General features: G+C 36.6%; 1 protein-coding gene across 1 annotated transcript in view; it reads left to right on the top strand.

The window, feature by feature from the left end:
* Nucleotides 1-23,988, top strand: part of itpr1b (inositol 1,4,5-trisphosphate receptor, type 1b) — a 129,828-nt gene that overhangs the window by 41,316 nt on the left and 64,524 nt on the right. The window contains exons 19-39 of the mRNA XM_081356951.1: nucleotides 228-347; nucleotides 1,152-1,337; nucleotides 1,499-1,750; nucleotides 1,854-1,995; nucleotides 2,086-2,239; nucleotides 2,380-2,570; nucleotides 3,315-3,447; nucleotides 3,524-3,575; nucleotides 3,657-3,822; nucleotides 3,908-4,081; nucleotides 4,784-4,852; nucleotides 5,107-5,244; nucleotides 6,896-7,021; nucleotides 8,174-8,374; nucleotides 8,456-8,707; nucleotides 9,638-9,763; nucleotides 10,071-10,199; nucleotides 15,785-15,905; nucleotides 16,441-16,625; nucleotides 19,588-19,736; nucleotides 21,098-21,209. Of these exons, the coding sequence (XP_081213077.1) occupies nucleotides 228-347; nucleotides 1,152-1,337; nucleotides 1,499-1,750; nucleotides 1,854-1,995; nucleotides 2,086-2,239; nucleotides 2,380-2,570; nucleotides 3,315-3,447; nucleotides 3,524-3,575; nucleotides 3,657-3,822; nucleotides 3,908-4,081; nucleotides 4,784-4,852; nucleotides 5,107-5,244; nucleotides 6,896-7,021; nucleotides 8,174-8,374; nucleotides 8,456-8,707; nucleotides 9,638-9,763; nucleotides 10,071-10,199; nucleotides 15,785-15,905; nucleotides 16,441-16,625; nucleotides 19,588-19,736; nucleotides 21,098-21,209 (3,178 nt within the window). The remainder of the gene's footprint in view (nucleotides 1-227; nucleotides 348-1,151; nucleotides 1,338-1,498; nucleotides 1,751-1,853; nucleotides 1,996-2,085; nucleotides 2,240-2,379; nucleotides 2,571-3,314; nucleotides 3,448-3,523; nucleotides 3,576-3,656; nucleotides 3,823-3,907; nucleotides 4,082-4,783; nucleotides 4,853-5,106; nucleotides 5,245-6,895; nucleotides 7,022-8,173; nucleotides 8,375-8,455; nucleotides 8,708-9,637; nucleotides 9,764-10,070; nucleotides 10,200-15,784; nucleotides 15,906-16,440; nucleotides 16,626-19,587; nucleotides 19,737-21,097; nucleotides 21,210-23,988) is intronic.

Here is a 23,988-nt window from a genome sequence, read left to right as displayed (position 1 = left end):
AACTTTGTAACTTCTTGTCAATTAACTCTCATTAGTATAAGTAGACGGTCTGCTAACACTTTATTGTGATGCTCACCCAACAGACATTTTACTGGCTATAAGTAACTTTGCAAGCACATGTCAACTTAACACTAACCCTAACCTAACAATCTACTACAGTCTATTAATACTCTAATGAAAGTTTGTTGATATGTAGTTGCAGTTGTAGTTGTGCTTGTTATGTTTAGGTTTCTGGACTACTTGTCCGATCTGTGTGTGTCCATGAACAAGTCCATCCCAGTAACTCAGGAGCTGATCTGCAACGCAGTGCTGAACCCCGCCAATGCTGACATCCTTATAGAGACCAAGTGAGACATTTTTGAAAATTATGAACCAAGTAAAAGAGAATGTAACCAAGACTGCATTAAATACAGGTTCACTTGCACTTGCAATATTGCTATGTCTAGTGAATTATTTAATTATTATCTTTATTTAAGATAATGTTAATATACACTACCATTCAGAAGTCTGTCGTTTTTGTAAAGAAGTCTCTTATGCTCACCAATGCATATTTACAAATATATCTTAAGATGTAATTAATTCCTGTGATGCAAAGCTGAATTTTCAGCATCATATTTCTAACATGCAGTCAAATGTGACACTCAACAAACCTAGCCAGTTTGGATATTTCATGTGTTCTAGCTCAAGCACACCTGGTGCAACTAATGAAGCCTTTAGTTGTGCAGATTTGTGCTCTTGTGAGGGATTCTATTCAGGGGATTGAATCATTTTGAGACTGCAGAAGTCATTAAAAGTTTCATTTGACCTGAACTTTTTTAATGTTATTTATTTATTTACAGTGTTGGGTCACACTTGATAAGTACTAAGCAATGCTTTGAAAATGCTGCACAGGATAATTCGATTTGCAAGTGACCTACTTTAAATCAATTAAATGCAGTGATGTACATTATCTGTGTCTTTCTGTATGGCTAAGGACATGTAATAGGTTCCACATGACGTGTTTCAAAGAAAAAAACATCATGAAAATTATGTAAATGTGACACTTTGTACATGTGCGAAATGTTCCAAATTAGTTTTACCTTTTTGACATTCTAGGTCATAATTGTTGTTTGTTGCTAGCTCCATTTAAAAGTCTTTATGTCTCTCCTCAGGCTGGTGCTGTCTCGGTTTGAGGTCGAGTCTGGAGAGGGTCCGGTGGAGTCAGAGGAGGATGAGGAGGAGGTGTGGTTGTTTTGGAAGGACAGCGGGAAGGAGATCAAGAGTAAGAGCGTCAGAGAGCTGGCACAGGATGCCAAAGAAGGACAGAAAGATGACCTGGAGGTCATTAGCTACTACAGGTCAGCCAAGAGGAAATAAACTAAGGGTCAATGTTAATCAGGACAAAACCCAAAAACGGACATTATTGATTAAATGTTTTCAAGTACAAAAAATGGTATAAAACCAAATCAAAACATCAGTTCTCTCAGTAACTTGCTCTCCTGGTTCATTTCTTCCTCAGATACCAGCTGAACCTGTTTGCACGGATGTGTTTGGACCGCCAGTACTTGGCCATTGAGAAGATATCAGGTCAGCTGGATGTGGACCTGATCCTGCGCTGCATGTCGGATGAAGACCTGCCCTATGACCTTCGTGCCTCCTTCTGCCGACTGATGCTTCACATGCACGTGGACCGTGACCCGCAGGAACAGGTCATGCCTGTGAAATATGCCAGGCTGTGGTCCGAGATCCCGTCCAAAATCGCTATCGATGAGTATGTTGTACAACGTTGTACACACACATTATTAGGTTTCTGTTATTGTTTTTTGTCTCTACCAGACCAAAATGGTCTAGTTAATGTTGTCTTTTTGTTTTAGTTATGATAACGATGGAACCAGTAGAGACGAGATAAAGGAACGCTTCGCGCTCACGATGGATTTTGTTGAGAACTACCTCAGAGATGTGGTCTGTCAAAACATTCCTTTCTCTGATAAAGAGAAAAACAAACTTACTTTTGAGGTAAGCCATCCCACCAACATGTGTAAGCGTGAGAAACGTGGGTTGTTTTGGATGTGGCTAACACTTCTGTGTCTTTTTGTTTCTACTAAGGTTGTGAATTTAGCAAGGAACCTCATTTACTTTGGCTTTTACAACTTCAGCGACTTGTTGCGTTTGACCAAGATCCTGTTGGCCATTTTGGACTGCGTTCACCTCAGCACTATCTATCCTATAAACAAAATGGAAAAGGGAGACGAGTCCAAAAGTAAATCTCGATTTATGATATGGTTCTCATAGTCTATAGATCAGAAAGCTCAACATCCTTTGGTTCTGCTATTGATATTCAAACAATCACCAAGTGTAAAAAGACACGTTTAATCACTTTGTTGGTTATGTTTTTCTCAGGTAGCAATGTAATGAAATCCATCCATGGCGTTGGGGAGCTGATGACCCAGGTGGTCCTAAGAGGGGGTGGATTCTTACCCATAACCCCCACAACACCCCCAGATGGTGATGTGGTTAAGACCCAGACAGAACCAGAGAAAGAAGACATTCTGGTGATGGACACCAAACTAAAGATCATAGAGATCCTACAGGTAATTAAAAACACATCATTAAAAGAAACCCTTGTTATTAGCGACACCGGTGGCCGTTAAGTGAACTGCAGCTGGCAATTTATTGCTCGTGCTCACACTCGTGCACATGTAACGTACAAGAGACTGAACGTGATTCGAGGCCCGCATATACTCACGGCGGAGGTCTTTTTTTGCTCAGAAGTAAAAATGTAGAAAAACCTTTGCAGCGAAATACTTTAAAAGTTTCGTTACAAGCTGTTCATACATTGGCAACAAAAAATTAATACATGAATTAAAAAAAAAAAAAAATTCTTACATATAGCCCCATTAAATATGGAAAATGAAAATAGAAATGGGGGAATAAAGGAAATAAAAATAATTGACTGAGCTCAAAAATATAGTTTTGCTTTGTTTTTTGTTTTATTTTGTGTTTTGATTTTTGTTTATTGTTTATTTTATATGCAACCTTTTTAAGCTTAAAATGTTATATTTTTATAAATATATATATATTTTTTTTATTGTTTTTTATTCATTTTATTTTGCAGCCTTTTTGCTTAAAATATATTAATATTATTATACGTATTATTAAATATAAGTATTCTTTTTTATTTTATTTTGTTTTATTTTATTATTATTTTATTTTAGCCCTTTGAAAATATACAATATATCCAGTATATCCAATCTGAGAAACCACAATAGTTACTGCAAGAAATATTAGAGCACAAATCTGCTTAAAATACCGAAACTTGTGTTTTTTTTGTTCAGTTTATTCTGAATGTACGACTGGACTACAGGATCTCCTGCTTGTTGTGCATCTTCAAACGAGAGTTTGACGAGAGCAACATGCAAACGGATGCAATGCCAGCTGCAAATGCAGACGGGCCCAACAGTATCCCAGGTACACAGTATTCCCTAATCACTGTCACCCGTGAGTTAATCTAAAGATTATGAGAGTGTTTCTGTTTGTTTCACAGCTCTGGACTTTGAGAACATTGAAGAGCAAGCAGAAGGAATCTTTGGTGGAAGGTAAGGATTCATTTCTTGAACGAGAAGCTGCAAAAGTCTTTGTAAGAGTACGCAAGTATGAAACAATTTTTCTGAACTCAGCGAGGAGAACACGCCTCTGGATCTCGATGATCATGGTGGCAGGACATTTTTGAGGGTTCTGCTGCACCTTACCATGCACGACTATCCACCGCTTGTGTCTGGAGCGCTACATCTGCTCTTCAGGCACTTCAGTCAGAGACAAGAAGTGCTCATGGCTTTCAAACAGGTATTTAACACAATGATACAAGGTAATAGTTTTGTAAGTACATTTTTCATGCAACTTCATGCAGTGCTTCTTTTTTCCCCTGTAGGTTCAGCTTCTAGTGACCAGTCAGGATGTAGACAACTACAAGCAGATCAAATCGGACCTTGACCAGCTGCGATCTAATGTGGAAAAGTCTGAGCTCTGGGTGTACAAGCGACAGGGTGATGATGGCATGGATGCAGGGGACGGACTCCCAGCAGAGTCTGACAACAAAAAGAAGGTGGGAACATTTATTATTTAAAGCAGAGGTCTTTTGTAGTCTTGGCTTATATTGCCATATTAATGTACACACCCATTTAAAAAGTGGGCTTGGTAAGATTTGCAATGTTTTTGAAAGAAGTCTCTCATACTCACCAAGGCTACATTTATGTGATCAGAAATAAAGATTGTAATATTGTGAAATATAACTGTTTCCTATTTTAATATTTTTAAAAATGTAATTTAATTTATTGTAATCCAGTGATGCAAAGCTGAATTTTCAGCATCATGTTTTCATTTTTCCAGGATTTATTTTGATGAATTTAATTTTGATAAATATAATGATTTTTTTAATCATTTGGTAGAATTATAAAAAAAAAATAATATATATATAATATATATAATATATATATATTTTATGCCACTAAGTACTACAAAAATCCAAACTATATACAGTATATGTGTGTGTGTGTGTGTGTGTGTGTGTGTGTGTGTGTGTGTGTATGTATATATATAGTAAAAAAAGGGAATTGTTGCTTTTTTCTAGTAATTTAAATCTTACATCTTATATATATTTTAAACCTGATCTTGTAATTACCATTTTTATTTTTTTACTCTGAGGCCGTTTTCTTTACACATTGACTTTTATTATTTCAATAGAATGCAATATTCACACTTGCTTCATTCACACTTGCTTCATTTATGTTTGCTGCTCTTTATGCAGAGAGACTCTGGTTCGGATAAAAAAAAGACGGATGGAAGTGCCAGTGACAATTACAAGGACGTGAAGGAGGTAAAGTGTTGTTCACGTGCTCATGCACAGTAAGCTTTATAAGCTAGCAGTCTTTTGATGTAGCCAAAGACCATAAACACTGGCAAAGCTAATTATGTAGCCTCCTTAACTAAAGTAGATCCAATTAACCAGTGCTGGAGGAATTAGCACCACATGTAACAGCTTTTGCAGTTTGAGTTGCTTTGATTAAAAAGTGTCTGTTCACTTCATTTTCTCCTCTTCAGCTCATCATCTGTCTGTCTTTCTCTCTCTAGATCCTCCTGCGTCTTAGCAAGCTGTGTGTGCAGGAAGGACCGTCTGGGAAGAAGAGTAAGAAACAGCAGCAGAGGCTGTTGAGGAACATGGGAGCTCATTCAGTGGTGCTTGAGCTGCTGCAGATCCCTTATGAGAAGGTGCAGTATATGAGTGTGTTCTAGTGTACTCGAGTACAATGAGTGTGGCACTCACAGAATGATTTTCATGACATTTGGTTCTGTTAATGCATCTCAAATGTGCATTCTTCAGTCGATGCGGATGGAAAACCATACAGAAAGCCATTCCACTACACTGCTACTGAATCTACAGCACGATACATTCATGAATGAATGACTCTTAAAATTCAGAATCTTTCGACTGAATCAAAAGCATGCAGTTTCCTTGAAAGGGACTTTGAACAGAAACATGCAACACATCTAGTTTAGTCCATTCCTTGAAAGAAAGACTCTTATGAGCCTTTTCTTTTTAGTGAATAAAAAACACTTATGATTCAGTCAGAGCAGTTATTATCTTAAATAAACTGAAATGGACCAGATTCACTAATGGAATGACAAGTTGTTACTTTATTAATTATTGTGAAGGCATTCTATTCTAGTCATGTTTTATTTAATTACAACAATAAATTAATGTCTCTTATTTACTTAAAGGGGTCATATAATAGTACATGCAGTTTTACAAGTGGATTGTACTGAAATGTGTGTTGGCAGTGCCTGTACACAACCATCATAAAATGATAAAAATCCATCCAGTGTTTTTTTTTTATCTTCTTATATGTTTTCCAATCTCTCAAATCAAGCCGTTCGACCTAGTGACGTCACACGGTCGGACACCCCTCCCACGATTGTTGATTGACAGCAGCGTTTCAACACAGACCCGCCCTCGCTCATGAGCGAGCTGTCAATCACAGTCCGCGCGGACCGGCGCGGTCATTGTTGAAAAGTTGGAGCACTGTCTATGAGCAGAATGGCGTCTAAGCGATTGTGGTGTTCTGTTCTTGGGTGTAATAACGAACACAGCATCATTTTGATGTTCCTAAATCCGAACCGCTGAAGACGCAGTGGCTGAGTTTGTTTTCGAAAGGGAATATTCCCCACGATCAACGTCAATGCTTTCATGTTTGCGCGAATCATTTCACACACCAGACTGCTTTACAAACGAGGGTCAGTAACGTTATAAAGCTGAATTTGCTAAGAAGCTGCTCCTGAAAAAAGGATCGGTACCAACTATTAGTGTTCCTGCTGCACCTCCAGAAGAAGAAGTGAGTGTAACGTTTTATTAACCTTTATATTAATATTTATATTAATCTTTGCAAATCGCTTGCACGCTTCACAATGAATGCGGTTGTTTACACTGTACATGTAATGTTCTGAAGATACATTACGGCATGTTTTCTATGTACGACGTTCTCAATATAATTCCCACGTTTATAATAAACAACGCGTTATGGTTATTGTGTTATTGTGTTACAAACGGCGTACGCACAGAACAGAGGGGCGGGGTGAGCAAAGCTCATTATCATTTAAAGACACATGCACTGAAACGGCGTGCTGAAAACAGAGCTGTTTTTGACCAGGTAAAATGAGTGTTTTCTTAAAATACTAATGAGAATTTTTAATTAAAGTATATTACAAACTTTTAATGTAGACCCTAAAGAATCATATTAGCTTGTACAAAAATGCCATTATATGACCCCTTTAAAATTATAAACAGATAACATTTTTCCCTACTTCAAAAAAAAAAAAAAGGAAAAAAATGCGTGTTAATGAGCAGAGATGTTCATTTTTCCAGGGCGAGGATGTCCGAATGCAAGAGATCATGAAACTGGCTCACGAGTTTCTTCAGAACTTCTGCGCAGGAAACCAGCAGAACCAGGCCCTCCTCCACAAACACATCAACCTGTTCCTCAATCCTGGGGTGAGCTCTTCATCTCAGACTCAGACACACCTCAGGGAGGCTATTGTGCTTCATCACTCTGGATGTGTGTCGGCTGGGGGCTGGTGAGAATGACGGAGGTTCTCAGTTTCCATATTGCTACATCTCAAACAAATTTTAGAGCAACATGACGGTGATTCATAGTTCATCATGACTAATTATGGTCATATTTGTGCTGGATTTGAATGTTACGATGTGTTACGATTACGATTTCAGACTAAACGCTACTTTTTTGTGATGTTGGATGTCAAACTCCTTATTGTAAAATTGATGCTCTTTACATTTTGTTCACACAGTGTTTTCTGCCTTTTTTCACTGCAAAATTAGTAATTGGACAGAGGTTTGGCAACTTGAATAGCAGATTTGATAAATAAAAACCATTACAGTGAAGTATATATTTTAAATATGAGCCAAAAGATTATGACCTGCCTAATATGCCTTTGGTCCTATGCATGCTGCCAAAACAGCGTGAAGGTGTCCTGTGGTATCTGAAAGTGAAAGCCAAGTATGGTACTGGAAACCCATACTCAGAATTTGTCCTTTGCATTTAACCCATCCAAGTTAGTGCACACATATAAGGGTTAGTGAGTAGTGAACACACATACTGCAAACTGTGGACACACACCAGGAGCAGTGGGCAGCCATTTTTACTGTGGCGCCCGGGGAGTGATTGGGGGTTAGGTACCTTGCTCAAGGGCACCTCAGTTATCGGTGTTGAGAATCGAATCAGCAACCAGGTTACCAGTCTGACTCTCTAACCATTAGGCCAAGGTGTTAGCAGCAGATCCTTCAAGTCCTGTAGGTTGTGAGGTGGAGCCGCCGTGGATCTAACTTGTCAGTCCAGCAAATCCCACAGTTGCTCAATTGGATTGAGAACTGGGGAATTTGGAGGCCAGGGCAATGATCAACAATTTACCTGTTACTGGTCATAATGTCATAAAGTCAGTTTGTCCTGTGCAAATTGAAAACCATAATCTTTGAAAATGGGGTGTTTCAGCACCACACACACTACTTTTTGCTCAGTTCGAATGAAAGTCCTTTTTTCTGGGGTTCTTGAACAAGCAGGACGTCGCCACAGTGTTTGTTTTTAAATTGGTTATTTCATCTGCATATATCTGATTTTATCTTCTGTAGATCCTGGAGGCCATCACGATGCAGCACATATTCATGAACAACTTTCAGCTGTGCAGTGAGATGAACGAGCGGGTCGTGCAGCACTTCGTCCACTGCATAGAGTCCCACGGCAGGCACGTGCAGTACCTGAAGTTCCTGCAGACCATCGTCAAGGCGGAGAACAAGTTCATCAAGAAATGCCAGGATATTGTAATGGCCGAGGTTGGTGGCTGACATGATGAAATTATTTCAGTTTTTCTAATTATTCCCGTGATTTAATGTTAAATCTCCCTTTTTCTGCAGTTGGTGAACTCTGGGGAGGATGTCTTGGTGTTTTATAATGACCGGGCCTCCTTTCAGACTCTGGTCCAGATGATGCGTTCGGAGCGTGAACGAATGGATGAAAATAGCCCGCTCATGTACCACATCCACCTGGTGGAGCTGCTGGCCGTCTGCACGGAGGGCAAAAACGTCTACACCGAGATCAAGTGCAACTCCTTGCTGCCGTTGGATGATATTGTCCGTGTGGTCACGCACAAAGACTGCATCCCTGAGGTTGGTGGTCTACAGCTTAATGCCGCATAGTTTGAATGTTGTTCCTCAACATTTTATTGTGGTAGCATCTGTTTACCATCCCCGAAATGGCCAATAGAAACAAATGAAACCGTGAACGGTCGCTTTACATGTTGGTCAGATGGACTCTTCTTGTCTAAGTGGGTGATTATTGGCTAGAATATGCTGCAGTAAGTACCAGACAAGTCCAAAGTTTGGCAGAGCTTTCAACACATTAATCAAAAGCTGTTTTTAAACTATTTTACTAACACATACTGGGAGATATATTGAGTTAATCAGCCAGAAGTTAAAAGAAGTTTAACATATAATTGTGTCACACACATATACCACCCTTTTTTTTTTTTTTTCTCGGTTCAGTTAGAATATTTTAATACATATTTTAATGCATAAAACAGAAGTGATTGATTCTCATAAATTTTTTGTTAATGTCCCAATGACCTTTATTAGGGGTAAAATGGACATATGTACCAGAGTCATTTCTCAGAAAATGCATTAACCAAAAACTACTCAGGAAGTGAAAGCATGATTTAATTTGGTACAGTTCTTTTTTTTCTTTCTAAGGAATTCATAAAATGAACATAAATGCATACATAAACATATTAATGTTTGCTACTGATTTGGAAAAAAAAAATCTCACATTTTTGTAATTTTTCTATATTAACACTACCTATTTAAAAGTTTGGAATCAGTAAGTGTCTTATGCTCACCATAAATTAATTTGAAGTAATTCGGTGGCCCCTTTTGAAGTTTGCCAAGTTTGCTAAGGCCCCATAGTTGGCCCCGGAACCCTGCTTTAAAACCACTGGCCTAAATGATCTCATCTCTCCAGGTCAAGCAGCCCCAGAATGTGACTTGCTTTGATATCATTTGTTGCAAAATTAAGTTGCGTGTATACTCTTTGTCCTTTCTTAGGTAAAAATTGCATATATAAACTTCCTGAACCACTGCTACGTGGACACAGAGGTCGAAATGAAGGAGATCTACACCAGCAACCACATGTGGAAGCTCTTTGAGAACTTTCTGGTTGACATATGCAGGGTAATGGAAGCCGTTTTGGGATTTTTTTTAAACCCCAATGAATTGTTCTGGTGTAAAGTACCAAAAAGTACCGATCTCTTGCTAGCTAGTGTTCCGCTACACTGTTTAATTGTCTGTGTGAGTAGAGTAGGAGTGATTCATTATTTGTGGTATGATTTGCGTTTTATTTTTATGATTGCTAAACATCTGCATCTCCTTTTTGGTGCATAAAAAAAGGAGTGAATCAGTGTATGTTCTGACTGTGCTTACTGAAGCAAATGACTCAAGCCCACAATAATTCTATTCTTTATGGTTGTCTTGCATCCAGGTCTGCAACAATACAAGCGACCGCAAACATGCCGACACCACGTTAGAAAGCTACGTGACTGAAACCGTGATGAGTATTGTGACGACATTTTTCAGCTCGCCTTTCTCCGACCAGAGCACTAGTTTACAGGTAATGACCCCAATACAACAGTATATGCTCCTCATAAATGTGCAAATGTTTAGTATATGATGCTTCTAGTTTCAGTTCATTTTGGTTTACCACCATTTGCATCTTATCTGAAACGGTTTGATTTCTTTGAAGTAAATAAACTGTTATCTTTCATAAATGGAAAATGAACCCTCCAGATAATATCTTACCCCTCTTCACTCCTTCCTGGCTTAGGTGGCACGTCATATGTATGTGAGTATCTGTAAAGCCCCTCCTCTAATCTAGCCCTAACCCGCCGGTGCCCCTAGGATTTGTAGAAATTCAGGCGGTTTCGTCACGGTTTCTAAAGAATCGGCCTTACCACTGGTGACTGACGCACTGACCAGAGCTTACCAAGAACTCTCTTCTCTCATGGTCTTGCACATCAGCACACGCAGACTTCCCACATCTCCATTTCGCAACGTGAGAAACTAGGGCCAATCTTGCCTTCAGACACATGTTTCCATGTAGCACGTCTGACTTTTCAGTAGTAATGAAATCATCTATGTGCATGGATAAAATGACTATATTTGTCGGTACTGAACCGACCAGGGATATTATTTGAAACTAAATAACATAATTAAAATGAAATAAATTTGAAATAAAATAAATGATGTTAACTGAAATAAAGTGAAATATGAAAAAAACAAAACTAAACTGAATATAACTAAAACTATAACTGAAATTAAAATTTGTAAAACCTGTATAGACATTTAAAAAAAAACTAATAAAAATGGCTACATTTCTAAAACTGTAAAATGAAAATGGAAAATATAAAAATATATAAAAATATAAAACTAATTCAAAATATTAATAAAAACTGTAAGAGTATCTAGTATCAAAATTAACATTGTACCGTACCATTATTTTCAAAGCAGTCTTTCTTGGTTTTAGACAACGTGATGAAGCCAATTCTCTATTTGTTTACCGTAAAATTGAGAATAATATAATGATGTCACAAATTATCTCTGCCTTTATGCATGACATTTTGACCAGTAAACAAACAGTAAAATCAACAGGAAAGACTTCTTTTTAGTTAAAAAGCTTGTAACTTATAAAGTAGTCTTTACTGATGATTTTACTGTTTGTTTACAGGTTAAAATAGGATGAGTCTTGCATAAAGACATTTTGTGACATTACATTATTCTCAATTTGATGTTTAAATGCGATTTAAATTACAGAATATATCATTTATTTTGACATTACATTAATACAATAATACGAGTAACAAGAACTGGGGCGGAAATGTGTTGATTCTCATGAATGTTTAATATTAGTTGCGATTGCAACCGATTTAAAAGTATCATATTTTTAGATATTGTAAATAAATATATTTTATATTTACACTTTAAACTACCATCAAAACTTTAGGTTAGTTTGACCAATCCAGATCCAGACAGTAAAAAAAAAAACAAAAAAAACCTGTAGTCTGCCATAGTAAATTAGGAAGTTCCTCCTAATACCATGTCACGTGTTAGACCCTAAACCCCATTCAGTCTTTCCTGGAAGTGTTGCTTCATAACAGCTTCCATCTCTGATCTCTTCCATCTCTCTTTGTTATGGCAGGCCTCCATTTTAGGCAAAATAACTGAGGTACCACTTTGTAATGACTTCACAGTGGTTGCGTATGGAATGTGGTGACGTAGTTTTGGTTAGTCTCTTGTCTAGTAGAACTTTTTCAGTGGAAACTAGATCACAATGATGCATACTTTTTTCTTTTTAAACACGCAATTTACCCCTTGGGCATATTAGACTAGTTGTGTAGAAAGTGTTTGTACCAGTCTCACAAATGTAGCGTGGTAAACTTGTCATCCTTCCTCTTAGCTTTACACATTTTTACTTGTGAGTGGTGTTGCGTTCTCACCCGTTGTGTTGGTGGTAAGAGGTGTTTTTAAATAGTTTCTGTCACTTGGTGTTCCAGGTGTTAATGCATCATAAATTGTTAACCTTTTAACCGTAATCTACAATAACATTTGTAGAAATATGACCAAATATAGGCATTTTTTAATTTTAATTTTTAGATTGTCTTTAAAAATATGCCAGGTACAATGCAAGTTAAGATCTATCGATAGCATCTGTAACATGCTGAGGATGACCACAGAAGCCAGTCCCTCAGTGTTTCCACATGATGATACTAACTAAGCCATTTTTTTGTCTCATTTGTTTAACTCCTTTTTTGACCATATACACTACTGTTAAAAAGTTTGGGGTCTTTTCTGCTCACCAATGCTGCATTTATTTAATCAAAAATACAGTAAGAACAGTAATATTGTGAAATATTACAATTCAAAATGACTGTTTTCTATTTAAATACATTTAAAAATGTATTTTATTCTTGTGATGCAAAGCTGAATTTTTAGCCTCATTAATCCTTCAGTCACATGATGCTTCAAAAATCATTCTAATATGATTTCTGATTTGGTGCTCAAGTAACATTTCTGATTATTATCAATGTTGAAAAAATTTGTGCTGCCTAATTTTGTTTTTGTGGAAACCGTGATTTAAAAAAGAAATAAAAAAAATTTGCATTTATTTGAAATATGAGTCTTTGTTATCACTTGATCAGATTGAAGCATCTTTGCTAAATAAAAGTATTAAAGGTAGGGTAGGCAATTGTTTTATAAACACTATACTAGTTATACTAGCTGCAACTCTCCACATCCTGATAGCAATCAATAATAGAAGTTGTCAAGTTTTTTTTTGAAAATGAAAAAAATTTAATTTAAAATTTTGTCTTCTGTGGAAGTCTCACGACCAAAAAATGTTCGTCCAATCAAGATGTTCTACCTGCCTGTCAACATATGCATTTCCATACCTCCCTGTTTATGCGTTCTGTAAGGCTATGTAGAGTTGTAGACAGACAGTCATTAGTAGGGCTGAACGATTAATTGCATTTGCGATAATATCGCGATATGATGAAATGCGATTTTTTTAAACCGCAAAGCTGCGATTATAGTCTGGTCACGTGACACGCGAGAGTAAACCAGTCTGTATTGCAGATGAAGCATCAACTTGGCACGCGACACATATAGACCTGGCTACAGGAAATAACAGTTTGTTTAATTTATGTGATATTGTGTTATAGATTCTCTCCAACGATTCTGTATTGTATATGTCTGAGCTTAGTTTTAAACACAGACGTGTACGACGCGCGTGCTTTATAAACAACCGTATTCTGCTTGCTTCTAATTCCTCTGTCTCCCTCTATCTCTCACACACACACACACACACTCACTCACGACACCACTCGAACCTTACGAGAAATAATCTTTAATAAAGTTCGGAAAAGTTGAAGCGAGTTACAAGGACATTCGCGGGCTTCGCTTCATTGCGCAAGATATGAGATACGCGCGGTCTGCGTGATGTTACTTCAGTAGTGCGCGGTCTCGCCCGCCGGTATTTTACTTACAAATGTTCTACGAAGGCATCAGATGTCTTGGAATGCAGTTGGCTTATATAATAAAAATATGAAAATCACCGACAGAAGCTGCTTTCAATTTCAAATACTCACGTGCGTTTTGCGAAGAGCATTTGAGCATGCGGCTGTGAGCGAGTCTATGTGGTTAAATGTACGTTTTCATCTCAAAATGCTTTTATGACGCGAATTTACCGGTGTGACACAGTCAGTTATTAAACAAACAGGACAAACCACATCTTATAATTTCAAAAGAGATGAACACGTTCAGACAGCCTACTCTTAAATACTGAAACATTCTTTGTTTATTGCTTGTAATATTTTTTTCCCTCTTTGTTATTTGTTTTGAAGCTATATTTGTTAAAATTATTAAAATGTAATTGTATTAATTTAGTTTTTTAATGTGTAATTATTATAAGTAGGCCTACTTATAATTATGTAATTCAATATTTTAAGTTTTATTAATAAGACCAATTAAAGAAAAAAAAATGTATCGGCTCATGAGGTGCCTAAAGATTCCCTTCCCTATTTTACAATGATTTATTGCTTGTTTTTGTCGAATAATAGAAAAGATAAAGAGCTTAAAAAATAATCGCATATTAAATCGCAATCGCAATATCGGTAAAAAAAATCGCAATTAGATTATTTTCCAAAATCGTCCAGCCCTAGTCATTAGGTAATTTAACGCCATATTAAAAGCTAGCTTGCTATTGCTAGCTTTTCTGAAATTGCCTACCCTACCTTTAGTTTCTTTGAATGGTAGTGGATATCTGAAAACCAGTTGTTTCAGAAATGGGCTGTTAACATGCAGCAAACTCTAGTCACAGGAATTATGTTGGTAACATTTAACCAAAAGTCATTAAAGGGATACTTCACCTCTGGGAAGATGAATGTGTATTTAAAATATGTCATTTAAGTAGAAGAAATGTGGAGAAATTTTTGAATTTGGAGCTTTCTAGACTGAGAAAAGCCAGAAAATGTATTTTTGGCTTATGTGGATGAAAGACAACAACTCCCAGAATGCACTTGCTTCGCTGCCTTAGGAGGCCACACCTACCGGTTAGAGAGCACAGTTGAAAACAACAAGGCTAGCCTAAGTGATGAGTTTGCCAGGGATTTAGAGACCCAAAATGTCCGGGATTCGGCTTTTGCGTTCTACAGTCGCCATTCATCATGTTTACTGTGGCGAGCAGGACGAGGCTGACGGCCGCGGGAGAACGCATCTCTCACGGAGGAGCGGGAATTTTCTTAGCAATGTTAAAACGCACATCAACCGCATCAAACGCACTTGTTTAGCGTCCATGTAAACACTACAGTCAGATTCACCGATCGGAATTAATTCAGTTAGATTGAAAGGAGAGGTGTGCATGTAAACAATGAATGGCGACCGTAGAACGCAAAAGCCGAATCCCGGACATTTTTAACAGTCTCGCCCGCCGGACAAGTCCTGGAAAAGGAAGATGGTAACCCCTACTTACTCAGCTTTCTCCTATTATTCAGCTTTCTCCACAGAACAAGAGCATGCTAGCTTAGCTTCCAAAGAAAGACGGCTGATACTGTGTACATTCTGTGAGTGAGATCCCACCCTGTATGGGCGGGCTGAAAACATGCGGAACAACGCCATCTACTGGCTGTAGTCTTTAGCCTCTGGCCAGAAAATCCTCCGATGACGCAAAATGACGATTTTTGCGTCATCGGAGGATTTTTTCCAGACAAAAAATACATAAATCTCTCCTCTCAGGGGGATATGAGGGGGGAAAGCATGGTAATTCGAAAATACTACAGGTTTTCTACTAATACAAAGCTTAATGCTAAATCCTGAAGTAACCCTTTAACTATAGTATAAAGCTCAAATATACACATCTGTTATGGAATAATTCATGTACAGTACGTGCTTTAACCAGCATTTAAAACTCTCTAGAATGCCTTGACGCATTGACATTTGAGTCAACATATTTCAACATATTAGGAACCAAAAGGTTTCTGTAGAGATGCTTTGTTCACTTTAAAACCTGAACATCCGTCAGAGAAGTTTCCTCTCTCAAGTTCACCATTATTATTAATTTGTTATTTCTCTTCTCCAGTCATTTTACAATCTCTCTTTTTCCTTTCTCCTTTCCTCTCGTGTTGTGTTTTCTTTCTCCTTCTCCAGACCCGGCAGCCTGTGTTTGTGCAGCTCCTGCAGGGGGTTTTCAGAGTTTACCACTGTAACTGGCTGGTTCCTGCTCAGAAAGCCTCAGTGGAGAGCTGCATTAAGGTTCTGTCTGATGTGGGTAAGTATTTGACCATGACCATTCCAATTTTCCATAAATTCACACACGGAGTGAGCCTCATACAGCTCTAAAGGATAACATCATTCCCATCTATCTTTCCATTCATCCTCTTGTGTTTCAAATAAAAACCTGACTGAAGCATAAAGCTGCGGTCACACGCAATATTTCTACAGACACTGCAACGGTTGTGATATGACGTCACACACTGCGCCGTCTTTTTTTATGAAACAAATAATAATAAATCCAAAAAGTAAAAATATACAGTCTACTGTACTTTACTGGAAAAAATGTGCGTTCTTTTATTCAGCCAACCAATGGCTTATCGATCTCTTATTGGTCACACGTCTTTACGTGATACGAATTCGCAAGTCAGAGTTCACCAAACTTGAACTTTGGAATGCACCGAAATGCATTTCCAGTCTTTAGCATTCGTATGCGTGGAACAAAAGGTGTAGTGTGACTGCCCATTAAGGAAATGATTTTAACATTTATGAAGTGTGGATTTAATAGTTGTATTTCCAACTGTCTCATTTAGCCAAGAGCAGAGCGATCGCCATCCCGGTGGATTTGGACAGCCAGGTGAACAACCTGTTTGTGAAGTCCAATAATGTGGTACAGAAGACCATCCTCAATTGGAGGATGTCCGCTCGCAACGCATCCAGAAGGGACTCGACGCTCACGACTTCCAAAGATTACAGGAACATCATCGAGAGGCTGCAGGTGAGGGCGGGATCTCAGCCAATGAGGAAGTTGGCGTAATATTTTTGTATTAAATATTGCGTCAAAATTGCTTTCATTGAGACAAACTTAAAAATAGCATCATTGTTGCAAATCATTGTTTGGTCATACACTTGGTTGGTCAATCAGGCATACAACTACCTCAACTATTATATTCAAGATGCATTGCAAAATGGAATTTGAAGAGGTGGGGAAACGGGAAACTCATTCCAGGAATTCACGTGCATTGTTATGGGGAAGTTGAGTCAGGATGAGGTGTGGGTCCTGGGAAATTTAGTCTGGTTGTGATAATGGTTGGTTTTTGGCACTGATTCAAGATCCCAGCACATACACATATAACAACAACAAGTGCCTTGTCCAGTTTGATAATATGATTTCTGTAAGAATGTAAACATTCTATGAGACAAATATTATGAAAATAAATTGAATTGCAAAGCAATAGATAAATACGTTTTAAAAAAAAGTATACCTTCATTCAGAAATGAAGGTATACTTGATCTTCCCAGAAACAGGGTTGACAGTTTAATTCTGTAAATCTGTATATATATAAAAAACTTGTGTTATATAGAATATATAGAAAATGTATGTGCAATTTTATGCTGCTTTGTGCTTAAGGTCATAACTAGGTACTGCTTAGAAAGATACTTTAAGAAATAAATCGTTTATTCTGATATTTTATATCGAATTATACTACTTTCATACACTATGCACTTTCATACATTACATTTTATATTAGAATTGTATGTCTATATATCCACTTTTTAATTAGAATTTCAGTTTTTATTAAAAAATTGCAGCATACATGATTCAAAGTGAGTGGACTTTTTTTTGTATTTATCGAGTAGTTTATTTTTTATTGTACAGATTTTTTTTTTATATGTGTATATATATATAGTTTTTTTTTACACCGTTTAAAATATAACGGTGATAAACTTAACTGAATACCTGTAGCCTGAAGACACTACTTCAAATCTTTTTTAATAACTAAAATTCTGAAATGTATACGAAAATGCTAGCTTTTATTTCCAATTATTTTTGGAAATAAATTACATCAAAAAGTCATTAAACATAATGATTTCAAAATGTGCATATTTGATAATACAGCAGTAATTTGGAAGTGCATGGGTAAGGAAAGGCCAAAAACAACATCCTCATGATAATGACCCATTTCAGCACATATATATATATATATACAGCAACTTGCTGATAAGTTTCCAGTGGTATCAAGAAGTACTTGCTGTCGTGTTTAAACAGAGGAGGAACCGTTGTTTTCTTTAAAAGGTGCAACATGTGTGAGTTCTGAAATACCAAAGAAAGACACTTTGTCATCATAGGTTGTGTTGTGGTTAGAAACATGCATTTCCTCTTGTTTTAAAATACTGCTTTCATACTCCTCTCAGAAGACTGATGAAGGGGATAGAGGTCAGTGGAAGGGTGTCATCCAGCCGGGGGAGGGGGGCGGGGGTGTGTGAGCGAGTTGCGGTAAACCATGGCTTCATCACGTCTGTCTCCACCCCTGTGCAGCTGCGGAGTGAGTTGGCGAGTATTCAGACACGTTTGCACAGCTCACGTCTGTGCGATGTTCCTCAGGGCTGTTGGATTCAGCCTCGGTGCTCCAAATATGTGTGGCCTGAGTCCAAAATTTTTTTTTACCACACCTGTTAGTGCCATACAAGATATACAAGACATGAAAGGGAAACTACTACAAATGCATATGCAATAAGGTCAAGGCTCAAATAACCCTGTCCACGCCTTTTCAGCGCTCATTTTTCACTGTGTGTCTTTAGTAAATCCTGACAGGAGTTTTTTTGCCAGCACAGGAATAAATATGAAAATAGAATCAATTTCACAATATTACTGCATTTAAACTAGGGCTGTCAAACGATTAATCGCGATTAATCGCATCCAAAATAAAAGTTTGTTTTTACATAATACATCTGTGTGTACGGTGTATAATTATTTTCTATATATAAATACACACACATGCATGTATATATTTAAGAAATATTTGCATGTATATACTGTGTATATATATTTATATTATATATAATTTATATTATATATAAATATTTTATATTTAAATAACACATTTTCTTAAATATATATATGCATGTTTGTGTATTTGTATATAGAAAATAATTATATTCCGTACACAGACATAAATTATGTAAACACAAACTTTTATTTTGGATGCGATTAATCGCGATTAATCGTTTGACAGCCCTAATTTAAACATATTTTTGATCAAATAAATGCAACCTTGGTGATGAGCAAGTTTTTTCTTTCAAAAATATTTTTCAAACTTTTAAATGGTAGTGTATCAGATATGAAATAAGCCGGTTTCTGTCTCTCTGAAAAGTATATATGGCACAAAAATATGTGTTGCCACATGAAGTTATGGTGCATAAAAACACTTTTTGAGAGGTTTTAGTTACTAATATAAAGTTGTCAGATGCTTTATGTACTCATCAGTGTCAGTTTTTAATTCCCATTTGGTGCTTAGCAAGTGTCACTTAACATCATTTCACACCAAAGACGATAGCCATAAAGATATAGTTCTAAAAATAGTTCTAAATGTAAAATAACAGCAGTCTACACCACATCTATAACGATAACAGCACAGAGGAACGATATCTTTGGAATTACTTTCAGAATTTTTTTTTCAGCGGTTGATGAATGATAAACACATTGACAGCCAATCAGAATCCATCCTGCTTTAAAGAGATCACACACTTAAAGCGGTAGATGACAAAACTGCAAGGGCGCGCTTTTAATAAATAGAACAATATCGTCAGCTGGTTTGGAGCCTAATATGGTTATCACTATAGTTACCTTTATCATCCTTTACACACCCTGTTATCCACTGTATAATATTATACTGTCACTGTGAAGGGCTTTAGTTGCACATGATTAAAATAATCGAATTTGTGACTGTGTTTGTCAGGACATAGTGTCTGCTCTGGAGGATCGTCTGCGGCCCCTGGTTCAAGCTGAGCTCTCGGTGTTGGTGGATGTACTTCACCGTCCCGAGCTGCTCTTCCCTGAGAACACTGATGCCCGGCGGAAGTGCGAGAGCGGAGGCTTCATCTCCAAGTGCGTTTCCTTTTCCCATTAAACCATAAAAAACTGCCTTTTTATGTAATGAGCCAGTGATATCTGTGAATCAGGTTAACTGGGTGACATCAAACATACAGGAAGGATGATTTGAAACACCTTTTCCCCCAATATTTTGTTTCATGATGTTGGAATCACAAATATAATTCAGTTATACGGACCTAGCGAGATTGACCTTAGCGTGATGCGAAGATCACAATGCTCTAATAACCATACACAATGCATAGCACATACAAATATTGAATAGAAGTCAAATTATTAATACCTTGTTACTATTAAAAACTATCAATACCTTAAGTTTTGAATGAAATATGTGTATTTTATTGGTGACATTTACCTGTGGAGACACTGAAGACTGGAGTAATGGCGGCTGAATATTCAGCTTTGCCATCATAGGTATAAATTACTTGTTGAGCATAAAAGTTGCACACATAAAATGATGTAATTTCCTCCTCTAAATTGGGCAAAAACAAGTTATATTAGAGCTAGTGCATTCATAGTCCTATAATTAAACCTCATGCCTCGGCGTATGAGAAATAAAGCATTGTTTCTTCCACACATGGGCCGCATTATGCAGTCACACTAGTGCTTACTGTCCTTCAGCTGTCGCCAGTGTGTGTCCTCGTGCTGTGAGATGCTCCTCTTTCTGCGAGAGCTACAAATGGGATTACCTGTGTGTTTGTGCTCCTGTCGGAGTAATCCTGAGCTGTAGGATTATCTGATTCATGGAATGGAGTTACATTACAGTGTAATGTCTGCTGGAGCAAAATGGCAGTCTATCAACAGCTCAGATCAATTTGGTTTCACTTGATTTTTTCCCGTCAGTTCAAGTTAGTTATTTAGTTTGATTTAAGGTTGGTGTTAACATTGTGAAGTTTAGTCATTTAGCAGGTGGTTTTATCTTAAGCAGTTTAAAGAATATGCATTACAAGGAGAATCATTATTTTTTTTTTTTTTTTTTTAAGGCCAATATTAAAATAAAATGCATTATTGTAGATGCTAAGTGCTAAATATAATCTTTAGCAGATCTCCATTTCTAATATTTTACCAGCACTAATTATTTTATTTTATTTTATTTTATTTTATTTTATTTTATTTTATTTTATTTTATTTTATTTTATTTTATTTTATTTTATTTTATTTTATTTTATTTTATTTTATTTTATTTTATTTTATTTTATTTTATTTTATTTTATTTTATTTTATTTTATTTTATTTTATTATTTAGAAAGGGTGATATATCATGCATCCCTACAATGAAAACATATACATTTAGATCCTGAATCATGCCTTGAAGATGTTATCATTATTAATACAAACTTTGTGTTTTCCTCTTTCAGACTGATAAAACACACCAAACAGCTTTTAGAGGAAAACGAGGAGCGTTTGTGTATAAAAGTTCTGCAGACGCTTCGAGAAATGATGACTAAAGACCGCGGCTATGGGGATAAGGTAACACACACACACACACACACTGTAGTTGCATTAAAAAAATATCCTTCCACTTACACAAACCTTCTTCTACAGAACTATTATACATCTTGATAAAAATTTCAAGAATCCCTTGGCGTGTGCTCCTGTATATCCTGTATATTACCCATAGAAATCCCAAACAGGCCTCACAGGTCTTCCCACAGTACTGCCAAAAATCAAGTTCAAAGGCCATGTTACACATCTGACATGCTGTTTTTACTAGCCTATATACTTATATATATATATATATAATCGCACACAAGCACACACATGCATCTGTTCATGTTCTTCTAACACTTTATAAAACATGCTGATTTGACTAATGTGGGTTTCATCTAAATATAAAAACCTCTGTCCATTTCTAGTATTTTGCTAACACTAAATTAATTAACACCCAATTAACCTCACTACCATATCTGAACATATTTTATTATAATGGTAATTTTGGCTAAATCAAACATCTTCTTTAAAGACCCCATGAGAGTTTTATGGTTTTAATTTCATTTCTGGACTAGGGATGCTCATAATTAAGTGGTTAACCATTAACCAACAGTAAGAATTTAAAGTTAAACAGTTTGAAAAGTAATTTTTCAAGATATTTTAAAACATTTGTTGCATGGTTAATTATTTTTTTTATTTAATTTAATTTAATTAAATGCCAAAGAAAAAAGCACTGCACTCACAATCAAGTGAATTCATGCGGTCTTTAACTGTAAATGGCAAGCTTTGGTCAAATTTACATCATACTGTACGTTTTTGTAATTGGCAACTAATGCTTTCAAGGCTAATGCTAATAAATAACAATCACACAATAATCTTGTTATGTCACTAACGAACACTGTCCTCTGAGCGTTCTCTGATTCCTTCCTACTAACTCTGCTGTATGCTCTTCTCTTCCAGCTAATTGCCTTTGATGATGAGCTGGATGTGGCTGAGGTTGTTTGTTTTATTTTTTATTTTTGGGTTTATTATTTGCTATGTTTAGTTGAGCTTCCCGCTCACGCGCCGGTGTAGTCGTCCTACTTAGTGCTTGTTCTCTTTTCCTTTGAGCTTTTTTTTGCTGGTGTTTGTCAACGTGACTTCACCACGATACGGCCGTTTTGTAGTCTGTCCATGTGTTGAGGTTGCGTGCAGTTAACCTCACCTGATAGTTTCAGTGTGTGTTTGTGTGCATGTCTTTACCACTGGCCTCGTTTTAGATAGTGTGCTGGTGAAACTGTGTGTGAGTGTATCAGACCACCACTTTTGTTCACACTTCCTCTGTGTAGCGTTAATTCAAGTTTACGTTCCTGTTACATTCACTGCTGAGACACAACAACAGGAGCTGGTTAACAGGGACGTCTCGATATATCATTTTTATTACCACTGTGTTTTACACTTTAAGCTCACAAGTCATTGCAGTGTCCGAGATCTTGCTATAATAACACATTTACTGGTTTTAATCCGGCCAAAAATGCATTAAACTAATGAACTAGTGAAACTAAAATGTAGACAAACCAGGTAAGTAGTGAAATTATGGCTCATGAAGCTGATATTCTATATTAGTTTCTGATTTCTTGATCTGACGGACCATATAAATGCAAATTCAACTTTTATAAATCATAATAAATGATAAAATGATAAAAAGTTGTAAGTTTAGGTTTAATGCTTCGGTTCTGAATAAATAAAATGTTTTACAGCCACATATTTTCGGTCAACTGTTCTCAAAAATAAACGCATAAATAATAAACAAATGCAAATGGATCACTACCGTGCATATATGCGTAAATGCTTTTTTAAGGATTAGAATTGAAGCCGCAATATCGAAATTTTGATTTCTGAATTGGATCCATCCGTCTGAAATTCTGATTAATGAATAGACATTCATAGATACATACATCAGCATGTTGCAGTTAATGTTTCTCAACCTTTGTCACCAATCCAAATTAAGTATGCAAGTAAATGCAAGAAAGCAAACCAATCATAATCCAGTATGCAAAGGTGAATATTCTAACAATTTCCAAATCAGTGGGAGATTTTCAAACGTTAATCTCAAATTCCTTACAGTAAGTATAGTTGATGCCTAACCCCAGTCTTTGCGGTTGCTTTCCATTGACCTCTTTTTATCCGAGCGGTGGGAATGTATCTTTAAATACGAATTTAAAGTGAGCATCTGCATGTTTTAGTTGAAGTCAGGAGTTTCTACTGTATTTATAGTCACTGCTCTCCTATCAGTTCCAGGGATGAAATGCGACCCAGTCTCCTCGTAACAGGAAGGCGTGTGTGAATGTTCTTGAACATTCGTGCTGTTGTGTGGAATGGGTGAACAAGAAAAAGAACACCACTCATGGCATTATTATAATGTGTATATGTGTGTCTGTTTGAGTCTCTATAGAAGAGCCCCTTTATTAATCATATAGCAGGAGACGTATAGAAGGTCAGTAAAGGGTGTTTATGGGTAATTTTTGTATTTTAGAAAGCTTGAGTTCTGCAATCTATCTGTGTTTTTTCTCTATATGTTCTTACTAAAAGATAAGGCTGAAGTGCTGCTGACTAGGGCATATAGGAAAGTTATAGTTTTTGATACAAGTTATTGACAGCATTTGTCGGGACGTGCTGAATGCCAAAGAAAATAATATTTATCACAGTTACAGTATTGTAAATATATGTTCATCTTTATATATGTATATACTACCATTCAAACTTTTGGGGTTAGTAAGATGATTTTTTTTATTTATTTATACTTTTATTCAGCATTGAAACATTAATCAAAAGTGAC

This window comes from Scardinius erythrophthalmus (genome assembly GCF_964197995.2).
Source record: "Scardinius erythrophthalmus genome assembly, chromosome: 25".
In the NCBI taxonomy this organism is placed as follows: domain Eukaryota; kingdom Metazoa; phylum Chordata; class Actinopteri; order Cypriniformes; family Leuciscidae; genus Scardinius; species Scardinius erythrophthalmus.
The sequence above is the reverse complement of the archived record's forward strand: the minus strand, read 5'-3'. Positions and strand labels throughout refer to the sequence as shown.